Below are 12,752 nucleotides of genomic sequence, written 5' to 3'. Positions count from 1 at the left end.
AATCCAGTTTCCTGATATTTATATGAACTTAATTTCTACGCCGGGGAAATACATGAAGCAAAGCTTGAAGGCTTACAAAAGTCTTGACGCTTGGTCGGACTTCAAGGCAGGATTTGTTGTAGAAATTAAAGTGATGAGGACACCGAACTTTATGATTTGACCGTTTAACGTTAGCTACCCAAAAATCCAACATTACCTGGTACAAAATGGGAACCACAAATCCACGTTTCGGTGTCTGGAATCCAGTTGTTTCTGTGAATTGCAGCGATCCATCTGTCTCTCTTAAGCTTTTTTTCGGTAGTCTGTAAAACGATAACTCTGATTTCTTGCTAAATCTATGAGTACAGTCGATCGCACAACAGCTCTTTCCCATTTTAGATGTTTTCCAGTTGCTCAAACGGAAAGTTTACGCTGCCACTCAGTCTTTCTGCCACTTAGTCTTTCTGACACTCAGTGGGCGTAACCCGCCGTGAAGTTGCATCTGTGATGTCATGCGCATTCCCTCTATAGGTTTTTATAGACATTTTTGTTTTTACATTTTTGGCGCTATTTTGTTTGCGCTGTGTTGTTGTTTCATTTGCATGAGGAGAAGGAATATAAGGGAGAATCAAAAGGCAATTAATGTCCTTGTTGAACTCTTTCACACAGAAAATAAATGTTGTACAATGTGGAATTGTGTATTCCTCTGTGATTCTCCATCCATACACAAACACACCCGTTGTTGCACAAACATAAAACACTCACATGCAGCGTGACTCATTTTTATTTTAAAAGTTATTCCAACTTGATGCCCTGCAGCTGCTTCCTGTTTCCATACAACGTGACTCGACTATGAAAACAGATTCACACATGTCTGTAGGATGTATTTCTTCAGACCTGGATGGATGGATTTAGTGTCGGAGGAGCTCAGACTGGAGATGCTGCGGCTCCTACATGCTGAGAGAAGTGACAGGCTAATTGCCTTTGGAGGTTCTTAGGAGCCCTATTGCTTGTGGCAGAACCCAGGTCGACCCAAAATACATTATATTACAACTGGGATTCTCCAGAGAGCTGGAAACACAGCAGTTAGAGGGACAACCAACTGAGAAACCATCCTACACTGCAAAACTCAAAATCTTACCAGGAATATTTGTCTTATTTCTAGTTAAAATGTCTCATTTTTAGTCAAAAAATCTCATTACACTTAAAACAAGAGTCATTACCAGAATAATAACGTGTTATTTTACAATTTTCACCTGTTTCAAGTAAATTTTCACTTGAAATACGTAGAAAAAATCTGCCATTACAAGCAAAAAAATCTTGTTCCACTGGCAGATTTTTCTACTTATTTTAAGAGAAAATCTACTTGAAACAGGTGAAAATTGTGTTTTTTTCCAGTGATGAGTCTTGTTTTAAGTGTAAAAAGATTTTAACTAGAAATAAGACAAATATTCTTGTTAAAATTTAGAGTTTTTGCAGTGTACTGCCACAGGCATGGATGGATGGATGGATGGATGGATGGATGGATGGATGGATGGATGGATGGATGGATGGATGGATGGATGGATGGATGGATGGATGGATGGATGGATGGATGGATGGATGGATGGATGGATGGATGGATGGTTACAGGCCCTGATTAGGCAATAAATAATAAAAAAGTTGAACAAGCAGTTATTACTGGACCATTCACGTTTTTTTTTTTTTTTCTTTCTCAAAGCAACTTTCTGCTCAGCAGGCAAATTTTGCATCCGTGGATTGGTACTTTTAACTTTAGGTTTAACCCAGTAGTTTTACCCAGACCATGTATTTATTCCCTTGCATGGTCAGACCTGCCCCTTTACCAGGTTCAATTCAGCACGAGGTGCCAAAGAAACATCCTCAATTTGTCTCTGTCACCATGGCAACAGGTCATATGTCTGATCGATTTAGGCAGCCAACCAATAATCGCAGAGTGAGCAGGGAGCAGGGGAGCACACAGAGATATAGAATAAGTAGGCTGTGCAATCTAACACAAAAGCAGAGTATGGAACCTGCATACAGACTGGGAGTGAGCTGTAGTTCCTCAGGTTGTTTTTTTACACCATTTTCAACTTCAAATTGTTGTACGGTGAATCATCCCGGTCGTCCGTCTGCTCCTCCCGTTCCTCCTCTGCCTCCTCCTCCTGCCCGTCCTGGTTTTTTTCAGCTGAGTTCTGCGGAGGGCATGCTCTCATGGTTCGTTTGGGCACAGCGTAGTCGTCCACGCGGGCGTTGTAGGGGTACTCGTGGCCCACGGGGTCGGCCGTTGTGCCCATAATCTTCCATGCATCTCCCTTCATCTCCTCGGGGTCGTCGTACACCCCGACGGCCAGGTCAGGCCGCTGCGGTGCGACGGCGGCTGCGCAGCCTTCAGGGTCGTCGTAGATGTGGTCTGCCTTCCTGTACGCCGGCTCGTGAGTTTTACTTTCGTTCCGGAAGATGTTTCTGATCTTGGTTTCGTCTATGCTGTCGTACAGTGGATCTGCACCCGCCTCGCCGCCGAGGCCCTGGTCAGCCTGAAGGATGTCGGACATGACATTTAGAGCAATGGTGTCAAAGGGGAGGGAGTATTCTGGCTCTTTGGTGAAGGAGGGAGCCGCGCTCCCGGTCTTCTTCTTCACGGACTGGCCCGTGCTGGACAGGGTGATCTGAGAGTACATCTGTTCGTTGTTCTGGTTGGAGCCCAGCTTGGGGCTGTGCCTGCGGTTGGGGGTAGGACTGGGGTTCTGGGCCAGGCCGGGGCAGGACTCAAAACCGGGATCAGGCAGAGGACAACTGGAGATCATCTTAACCTGGTTCTTTCGGCTCACAGGAAGTCCACGGGAGTCCAGATTCAAACTCCTCACCCCGGTCAGCATTTTGTCGACTGGAGGTTCCAGGTGGGACTGAAAACAGAGGAAACAATAAGAGCAGAATGTCAGGCCACGTTTACACATAGGAGTATTAACAGTATTTACAAAAACTCCTCCTCCTCTACGTTTTGAAAAATACCATCATTTAAACGAACCCGCATAAATAGCTGTTAAGGTGCTATGAGCAGCCAAACCTACAGGGGGCAGTGTAACGAGAAGATAAAGTCATGCTAGCCAATCAGAATCCTGGAAAAAAACATCAACAAATGACACGAGTAACTTCCAGTTACTTCCAAGATGAACGAGAGTCTTTCGTTTGGAGTGACAGAGAAGTGGAGTTACTTTTAAAGGGGACCTAATATGAAAAACACGTTTTTTCTTGTTTTAACATATATAAAGTGGTCTCCCCTCACCCTGCCAACACAGGAAAGATGAAATCCCATGAAATTCTGCAGGGTCTGTTCACCCCGCCCGGCTGAATCTTCCAGTGTGATGTGACTTTTACGAGCCGTTCAGAATCTGCTCCTGTCATTACGTAACAACAGGAGCAGATTTCCATAGGTCGGCCTCCGCTGCTGAAACCACGCCCACAACCAGCTCTGCCGGCTGGAGCTCCGCCATTGTTTAGAAGCGGTGGCTGTTTCAACCGGTTTCCACAGCAAGGGACAGTTTTTGCATCGACATTTACCCTCATAAAAGGATCAGTAACAACAGCACGGACCCGGCAACTGCACACGAGTCAGCGGTAAGTTCCGTTATTTTTTTATGTTATTTATATTTGTCTACAAGTATGATCTTTGTATGGGCTAAGTAATTAGCTTAGCTCCGGAGCACCGGGGCCACTCAACGGACCTGACCGGTGTTATTTATATACGTACAACTTATGTTTTATTTTTTTAACAATAAAGTTGCCATTAGTGAAAATTCAGTGTTGTGATTTCTTTACAGTAAACATGATTCATTTGTCTTGTAACATAAATGAAATGATGAGGAATCTGAGTAAAGAACTATGGTGTACCTGTTTAGAATTCAATTAAATCTTCCTGTGTGAATTAGTGTGAAGACGAGGTTGTGTGTGTGAGTGTGTGTATGTGTGTGTGTGTGTGTGTGTGTGTGTGTGTGTGTGTCTGTGTGTGTGTGTGTGTGTGTGTGTGTGTGTGTGTGTGTGTGTGTGTGTGTGTGTGTGTGTGTGTGTGTGTGTGTGTGTGAGTGATCCTACCTGAGTCACAGGTTAATCAGATGTCAAGGCCATCTTTTTTCATTTGAGACAACTGACCGAAGTCAAAACATTTCTCTCTCTGCATCATTTTGAGATTTGAATCCATGCTTTTATCACAATTCCTTTAGACTGCTGTAATCCTCTGTGTTTTGAGATGAGTCAGATTTAATTTTCACAACTGCAGGTTCAAAAAGATGCAAATCATCTTTTAAATGGCACCAAAAAACAGGAGCCGATCACCCCAGTTATGGTATCATCATTGGCTCCCATTTCCTGGTTGATTTTAAAATGATTTAATTTGCTTTTAAATGTCTTCATTGCCCCACAGTATCGGTCACATTAGCTACATCCGTTTGCTTCCTCATGCCCTCTCAGGTCAGCAGATCACTCGCTGCTTGTTGTCCCAAAGACAAAGAAGAAGAGAGGTGATCTGGAATTTACAGTCATCGTCCCAAGACCTCGGAAGGAGCAGCCTCTACATCACAACGGCTGACTCACTTCCTGTTTTTAAATCCTCTCTTAAAACGTATACTCTTTGGCTTTAACTTAGTTTGAGACAACATTTTCATCTGTATTTCAAATTATGGCAGGCCGATCCACTCTTTTCGGTTATTTTTATTCTTTGTTTGGAGATGTTGACTTTATTCTTCCAAATTGTAATTTGTTTTCTATCATATTATTAGGTCCCGAGCACTTCCAGTGCGAAGGCCCTATTGTATCTGTAGGAATTTTTCTTCTTTCTTTTTTCTTTCTTTTTTATTTTTCAGATGAAATGAGGGCCTTTTTTCCCCCTAAACGTGCCCCAAAAGTCACCAAATTTTGCACGCAAGCCAGGCCTGGCGAAAAATGTGATATTTAATGGTTTACATTAATGGGCGTGGCCTAATGGCTCAACAGCGCCCCCTAGAAAACTTTGTGCCTCAAGCCCCACAATACGGTTTGACGTACATGCATGAAAATCAGTACACACCTGTATCATGTCACAACTTAAAGAAAAGTCTATTGGCGCCATGGCCGAAACCAAACAGGAAGTCGGCCATTTTGAATTAATCGTGTAATTTTGGCGCAATTTATGCCATTTCTTCGGCCGCTTCTTTGCCTGAACCGTAACGTGCACCCAGGTGTGTTATACATAAAAATGTGCGTCTCCATCCTGCGACGATGCACATTACTTTTCTCAGTCAAAAGCGTTACTGTGGTGACGCTAGACGCCAAAAAGCACGCCCCCCCTTCATCTGGTTGGTCCATATTTGATAGTTTAGTTTAGTTTAGTTTATTTATTCAGCAATATAAGACAAATATGAACAAAAAATGAAAAACAATGAAATAACATGCAAGGAAAGGAAGAAGCCTGGTGGCTTATATAGAATCCTTTCCATATATGAATAAAACACAAAACAAAAGCTACACAAGGGAGAGTAAAAAAAACAAAAAAACACAAGAAAATGTAATTCAGATCAAATAATGAACATTACAAAGATGAAACAATAAGAAAGTTCTTTAAATGTTTTTTGAATATTGGCAAGGATGGTGATGATTTAAGAGATTTATTGAGTGAATTCCACAAGTGGGGGCCTCTGTAAGTGATGAAAGATTGATGTTTACATGTTCTACAAAACGGTAAATTAAAATCACCTTTGTGCCTTGTGGCATAAGAATGAATATCGGAATTAACATAAAAGAAATTATGAAAAGAAGAAGGAAGATCTTGTATATCATTTTTAAATTTGAACATAAATAAACATGTTTTGAAAATGTTAATTTTATTGACTGATAATAATGAATATTTAATGAAAAGGGGAGCAGACGGCTCATATCTGTTTGCATGTGATCTCATTCTGAGAAACCTTTTTTGAATAATCAATAATTTATTAATATATGTTGGATGTGTCGAAGCCCAAACAATGTTGCAGTAATTAAGATGAGGGAAGAGTAAGCTATAATAGAGAGTTAAATGAGAGGAAGGAAGAACAAAAGGACAAACTTTTCTCAAAATACAAAGCATCTTCATAGATTTCATGCATACCGTATCAATATGTTGTTTCCAATTTAAACAATCATCGATAATGACACCCAAGAATTTGGTATGAGTAACCTGGCAAATTTCAGAGCCATTGATTATAATTCTAGGTTTTTCTTTGAGGAATGTTTTGTTTTTGTTACTAAAAATCATGAAGTTGCATTTTTTTATATTAAGAGTAAGCTTGTTCAGTTGAAACCATTTGAAGAGATCCAATAATTAATTGTTAACATGATTGACAAGGGTATTTAAATCCCTGTGTGAGGCAACAAGATTAGTATCATCTGCAAATAAAATCGGAAGAAATGTATTACAGTTCATGGTTAAATCATTAATATAAATCAAAAACAATAAAGGACCAAGTATCGAGCCCTGTGGAACCCCAACTGATATTTTTAACTTTGCGGAATAGCAACCATTGATGCAAACATATTGTTCTCTGTCTTGTAGATAGATCCTACTTTCTGCTATAACTTTTGAATGGTTTGACATAAAGACTCGTGGGTGGTGTCATCTGACTCGGTATTGGGTCCTTGAACATAATTGGTGCAAATTAGCCCCGCCCCTTCTTCTGATTGGTCAATATCTGATAGATCCTACTTTCTGCCATAACTTTTGAATGGTTTGATATAGAGAGTCGTGGGTGGTGTCATCCGCTAAATGTCCAGGCCTGAAGAATCTACATGCAAGTCATACAAGCTTCCACTGCAGCCTGAACGTGCACAAGGGTGCGAGGGCCCGTTCATCGCTGCTTGCAGCTTTAATTTATTTTGTTATTCATATGCACTTTTTAATTCTTAGAGCGCCTTGTTTTTTGTATTCCTTACAAGAATCCCCCTTTTTTTATTTTCCTTTCGCTTCATATTGCATTTAAATTGATATTTATCCATTATCCTCTTTGAGAGTTTGTATATTTTCAATAAAGTTTTGTTTAAAAAAATAAAGGTGCAAAGTGTTTATTGGTGCTTCCTACCAGCAGGGGGCGCTGCTGCTGCTGTGAGGGCGTGGGGCTCTCATGTTCTCTGTGAGGAGCTTCGCTCACCGTACTGTACACAAAGTCAGCTGCCTGCAGAAACAACACATAGAAGGTTTGTGGTGTGAAGCACCTGAACTATGACGAGGAAGACTGATGGTTAACTCAGATATGAGATATGAGTGAGAGGTTTGTTACCGAAACTACACTCAATTTTAGGATGTTTGAAGCAAAATTGGAAAGAATAATCAGAACTGAATTAAACACTTGACTTGACTCGAAATTCAGACTTTTATAAACTTCTGACACTATTAAATATTGAAGTGACTGAAAAAAAAATGACTGGAAAATGTTTGACATCAAATGGTTTAACATTTTATTTAAACACGTCCTTATTCGGAATTCTGGTCTCATGTTCAAAATTTGCATCTTAATCTTTTAACTAAATTTAGACTCCTGCCTTTATTTTGGAAATGTTTGCCGTTAATCATAAAACATCTACCTTTTATTAGGATTAAATTAAAAGCAAATTGAAAATATTTGTTTTATTGACTTTATTTTTGAAAAATGCTGCCCTTATTTTGAAAATGTTACCTTTATTTAAAATAATGTTATTTTTGAAGTCCTCCCACCCTTTTGAAAAATTATTTTCATTTTCAATCTCCTGGCTTCATTTTGAAAGATCGAATTTATTCTGAAAATGTCTACTGTGTGAATTTTCTTTTCTTTTTCATGTTTGACTTTAAAAATTAGGCTTTTATCTGGAAAACTCCTGCCATTATTTTGAAAATATGCCTTTATTCTGAACGCTTTCTCTACCTGTATATTTTACTTGGGCAAGCGTCTTTTTTTAATGTTCGATTATACTTTGAAGTACTAACCTAAAGTTTAAAAAGTGCTCCCTTCATGCTAAATTACTTCCATTTATTTTGACAATGTATCCCTCTGTCTTCAAAATCCTGCCTTTGTTGGAAGATGTTTTTTTTGTTTTTAAATCTTTTTTTTCATTGTTTTTTTAACAATACGTTATAATTTTGAATTGTTACCTCTATTTTCACAAGTGCTGCCTTTTTTTTGAACATTTTTTTTTTTAACAAAAAAAAGATGCTCTTATTCTGAAACTGTTTAAATTTTCAAAACATCTTCCTTTATTTTGAAAGAACAGGCCTTAATCCTGAAAAGGCTGCTTTTACTTTGAAACAAGAGCTATGGTGTCAGCTTACCTGGGCAGCAAAGGCCTGTGGGACTTGGCTGTGGGGTGGGGGCTGCGGTGGCGGCAGCGGCATCCTGCTGTGGGGCAGCGCGGGGCCCGGGTTCATATTCTGAGGGGTGTCTGGACTCATTGGCCCCCCTCCTGAGGTCTGCCTTTGGGGCGGTGCTGTTTTCTGCAGGCTGATGGCGCCTTCTACGGCCTGGAACAGCAGGTTTCCCTGTTTGGTGTCAAACTCGAAGCTTCCCTCGCCGGAGTCGCACCTGCGGCCCGCTTCGAAAGAGAACGTCGTCTGAGGAGGACAGACAAGTAAACTGGAGTCAGGACTTCCTGCATTTAATCACATCGCTTCCTGGACTCTCAAGTGTGAAGCAGCATTTTGAGACTCTACATGTCCTGGTGGGTGAAGAATGACGTAAACATCTGAACTGTGATGTGTATATACATACACATATACACATACAGTATACAGGACTGTCTCAGAAAATTTGAATATTGTGATTTTCTGTAATGCAATTACAAAAACAAAAATGTCCTACATTCTGGATTCATTCAACTGAAATATTGCAAGCCTTTTATTATTTTAATATTGCTGATCAGTGTTTACAGCTTAAGAAAACTCAAATATCCTATCTAAAAAAAATTAGAATATTCTGGGAATCTTAATCTTAAACTGTAAGCCATAATCAGCAATATTAAAATATAAAAGGCTTGCAATATTTCAGTTGATTTGTAATGAATCCAGAATGTATGACATTTTTGTTTTTTTAATTGCATTACAGAAATTAAAGAACTTCATCACAATATTAAAAGTCCTGTCCTGTATACTGTACATATGCACACATATGCACACACACTTATATGTATGTATGTATATACACTCACCGGCTACTTCATTACATACACCTTGCTTGTACTGGGTTGGAGCTGCCTTAATCCTTCGTGGCATAGATTCAACAAAGTACTGGAAACATTCCTCAGATAGCATCACACAGTTGCTGCAGATTTGTCGGCTGCACATCTATGATGGAAATCTCCCGTTCCACCACATCCCAAAGATGCTCTATTGCATTGAGATCTGGTGACTGTGGAGGCCATTTGAGTAGTGAACTCATTGTCATGTTCAATAAACCAGTCTGAGATGATTCTTCATGACATGGTGCGTTATCCTGCTGGAAGTAGCATCAGAAGATGGTACACTGGTCATGAAGGGATGGACATGGTCAGCATCAATACTCAGGGAGGCTGTGGCTTTGACATGATGCTGAGTTGGTACTAATGGTGTCCTAGGAAGATATTCCCCACACCGTTACACCACCACCAGCCTGAACCGTTGATACAAGGCAGGATGGATCCATGCTTGCATGTTGTTGAATCCAAATTCTGACCCCACCATCCGAATGTTGCAGCAGAAATCGAGACTCATCAGACCAGGGAACGTTTTTCCTCCTTCTGTTGTCCAATTTTGGGTAGCCTGTGCGAATTGTAGCCTCAGTTTCCTGTTTTTAGCTGACAGAAGAGGCCCCCGATGTGGTCGAATCAAGGTTCTACGCGTTGTGCATTCAGAGATGCTCTTCTGCAAACCTCAGTTGTAACGAGTGGTTATTTTAGTTACTGTTGCCTTTCTATCAGCTCCAACCAGTCTGACCTCTGACCTCTGGCATTAACAAGACATTTGCACCCACAGAACTTTTTTCTGACCATTCTCTGTAAACCCTAGAGATGGTTGTGCATGGAAATCCCAGTAGATCAGTAGTTTCTGAAATACTCAGACCAGCCCATCTGGTACCAACAACCATGCCACGTTCAAAGTCACTTAAATCACCTTTCTTCCCCGTTCTGATGCTGGTTTGAACTGCAGCAGATCGTCTGGACCTTGTCTACATGTCTACATGCCTAGAGATGCTGCCATGTGTATATTTGTGTATATATATATATATATAAATAAAAACTACCAATTTGAATCTGAAGTTCAAATTCAAGTGAAGCTATCTAAATAGACCTAGCTAGAGACACAAGAACCTATTATGAGACACTTGAGGAGCAAAATAATACTGAACAAAGGGTGAAACTCAGAATATATTCACTTCAGTTATTTAAAACTTTTTAAGACAAAATACAGAAATTGTGACTTACTAAACTTACAAAATTGCGGAGGGTCATGTTCTTTGGTTTCTCCAGTGCATTGAAATCATCCAGCTTGCATTTCTACGTAAGAACCTCCAGAAGACACATGTGGACGCCTCCACAATCACCTGGATTACTGACTACCTGACAAACAGACCACAGTTTGTGAGACTGGATGGTTGTGTGTCTGAGCAGGTGGTCAGCAGCACAGGAGCACCACAGGGGACTGTACTCTCACCACTCCTTTTCATGCTGCAGGCTACACCTCAGACTTCCAGTACAAGAGGGGGTCCTACCATCTGCAGAAATACTCAGATTACTCTGCAGTTGGGGATGTATCAGTGACGGACAAGAGAACTGGTGGACTGGTTTGTGGGATGGTGTGGGAACAATCATTGCATCTTTAATGTGAACAGATGATTGTGGATTTTAGGAGAGCCAGGATGAAGGTGAATATTTCTTCCATCATGGGAGAGGAAGTGGAGGTGGTGGAGGAGTATAAATACCTCAGTGTTCACATGGACCACAGACTGGACTAGAGATACACTGTTATTTATAAGAAAGAATAGAGCAGACTTTACTTCTAGAGAAGTTTAGATCCTTCAGTCTTTGCACCAAGATGTTGAAGATCTTCTATAAGTCTATTGTGGAGAGTTCAATCACATCTGCAGTCATCTGTTGGGGGGCAGCGCCAGAGACTTGAACAAACTGAACAAACTGATAAAGAAATCGGGTTCTGTTGTGGGGACTGTTCTGGATCCTCTGGACAACCCTGAACATCCTCTTCACAACACAGGGATTCAGCAAGTGTTTTCAGTCAGAGGTTCTTTACTTTCAGGTTGTGCAGTATATCCTTCCTTCCCACAGCAATAAACCTCTACAATGAATGCTTGACGTAAAAGAAAATAAACTATTATTTAACTCAGCCGAATTGATTTGAGTTAGATTGGATTAGTGTTGACATTTTGAAGCCCCCTATTGGCGGTAGGGGTCTATGTATCGGTATCGGCATGGCCTGATTATGAAAGGAAATGGCTCAGTGTGTGTGCGTCAGTGTGTGTGTTCGTGTATCACCTTGTCCCGTCCGAAGCGCCGCAGGTACCGGTACGGCCAAGCAAACAGCACTTCTCCAGTCTTCTCCATCAGGTGCAGACCATCCATATTTGCTCGCAGGATGCCATCTCCCTTCAATCTGCAGCGTTCAGATGCGTCTGTCCTCCGAACACACACCCTGAAGTCATGCACTGACATGCACACACACACACACACACACACATTAAAAAAATGTTTCCATTTGACAACCCCACCATTGAATAATTGACAGACTAATCCAAGATGCTATTCCCTTCACTTAACAATATAAACCTCCTTTGTTCTGTCATCTGCCTGCTTGGCATCTTTTAAACCCTCTATGCAGATGACACCGAGCAGAAACCTCACAGTCTTCAGCTGGTCCTTCTGAGATACTATTATGATGACAACATACCACCTTGAATTAAACATCCTGGAGCCTGAGGTATTGCTCATAACAGCTTTTTAATCCAAAAGATCACATGACCCTTCACTCCTCATGGACACCCCCCTTGATTCAAATCAAGTCATGAATTCTCCCTCCACATGCCCTTCTTCAGATAGTAAGCCTCAGTCAGAAAGACTTCTGCTCCTTCTGAAGCGCTGGGTTCCTCTCAAAAACATCGGCTGGTACCACCTTAACAGTCCAATTCTCATTAGTCGTTCCACCTGTGTGCTAACACCAGCAGTAACATCCTTTTGGAAGACTCGTCTCAGAGAATATCTCCTCTCCTATCACCTATCCAAAAACTCTTAACGCACACTTTTGTCCAACGTGAAAGAACTAGAACAACAGTCTGTGACAACAAAAATACAGTATGTTTCTGAGGAGTGGTTTTGAAGCCTCCGTTTTATCTCTTTCCACATCAACATAATGATAAGAATTGACACCACTCAACCCTCGTTAACCCAAAAATTGGCAAAAGGGTGGAACAAGCTGGCCTGGAGGCTGGATGGAGAAATCCCATCTTAGCTCAGTTACCATAAGTTTGCTATTTGAGCTTGATTGGCTTAGCTCATGCTAACCTATGATGGTAGCTAACTGTCATTCTGACCACATCCGTCCAGACATCCTCATTTAAGATGTTACAACCCAAACAACTTCCAAGAAGAGTGCTTCTGGAGCTTCAACAGGGACTAATGGATGTCCTTTAGGATCTGCGGTGAGTTGGTCCAACAACTGACCCAGGCTGGTTGGCTGCTCAGTCACGGGGCTGGTGAACATGGACCTTAGCTGCAAGTCAAGCGACCGTAGTGGCCTAGGTGACCAAACAACTACA

The 12,752-nt window shown here is 41.1% G+C and overlaps 1 protein-coding gene across 1 annotated transcript in view; it reads right to left on the bottom strand.

Moving 5' to 3' along the window:
* Positions 1-2,057: 2,057 nt before the first annotated feature.
* Positions 2,058-12,752, bottom strand: part of dok2 (docking protein 2) — a 29,494-nt gene continuing 18,799 nt past the window's right edge. Inside the window, exons 5-8 of the mRNA XM_061730155.1 lie at positions 11,476-11,645; positions 8,288-8,566; positions 7,065-7,157; positions 2,058-2,885 (exon numbers count right to left, since the gene is read on the bottom strand). Coding sequence (XP_061586139.1) covers positions 2,058-2,885; positions 7,065-7,157; positions 8,288-8,566; positions 11,476-11,645 — 1,370 coding nt within the window. The remainder of the gene's footprint in view (positions 2,886-7,064; positions 7,158-8,287; positions 8,567-11,475; positions 11,646-12,752) is intronic.

Source organism: Cololabis saira, chromosome 9, assembly GCF_033807715.1.
Source record: "Cololabis saira isolate AMF1-May2022 chromosome 9, fColSai1.1, whole genome shotgun sequence".
Classification (NCBI taxonomy): Eukaryota; Metazoa; Chordata; class Actinopteri; order Beloniformes; family Belonidae; genus Cololabis; species Cololabis saira.
Note: the sequence above shows the minus strand (reverse complement) of the source record. Positions and strands in the feature narration are given on the sequence as shown.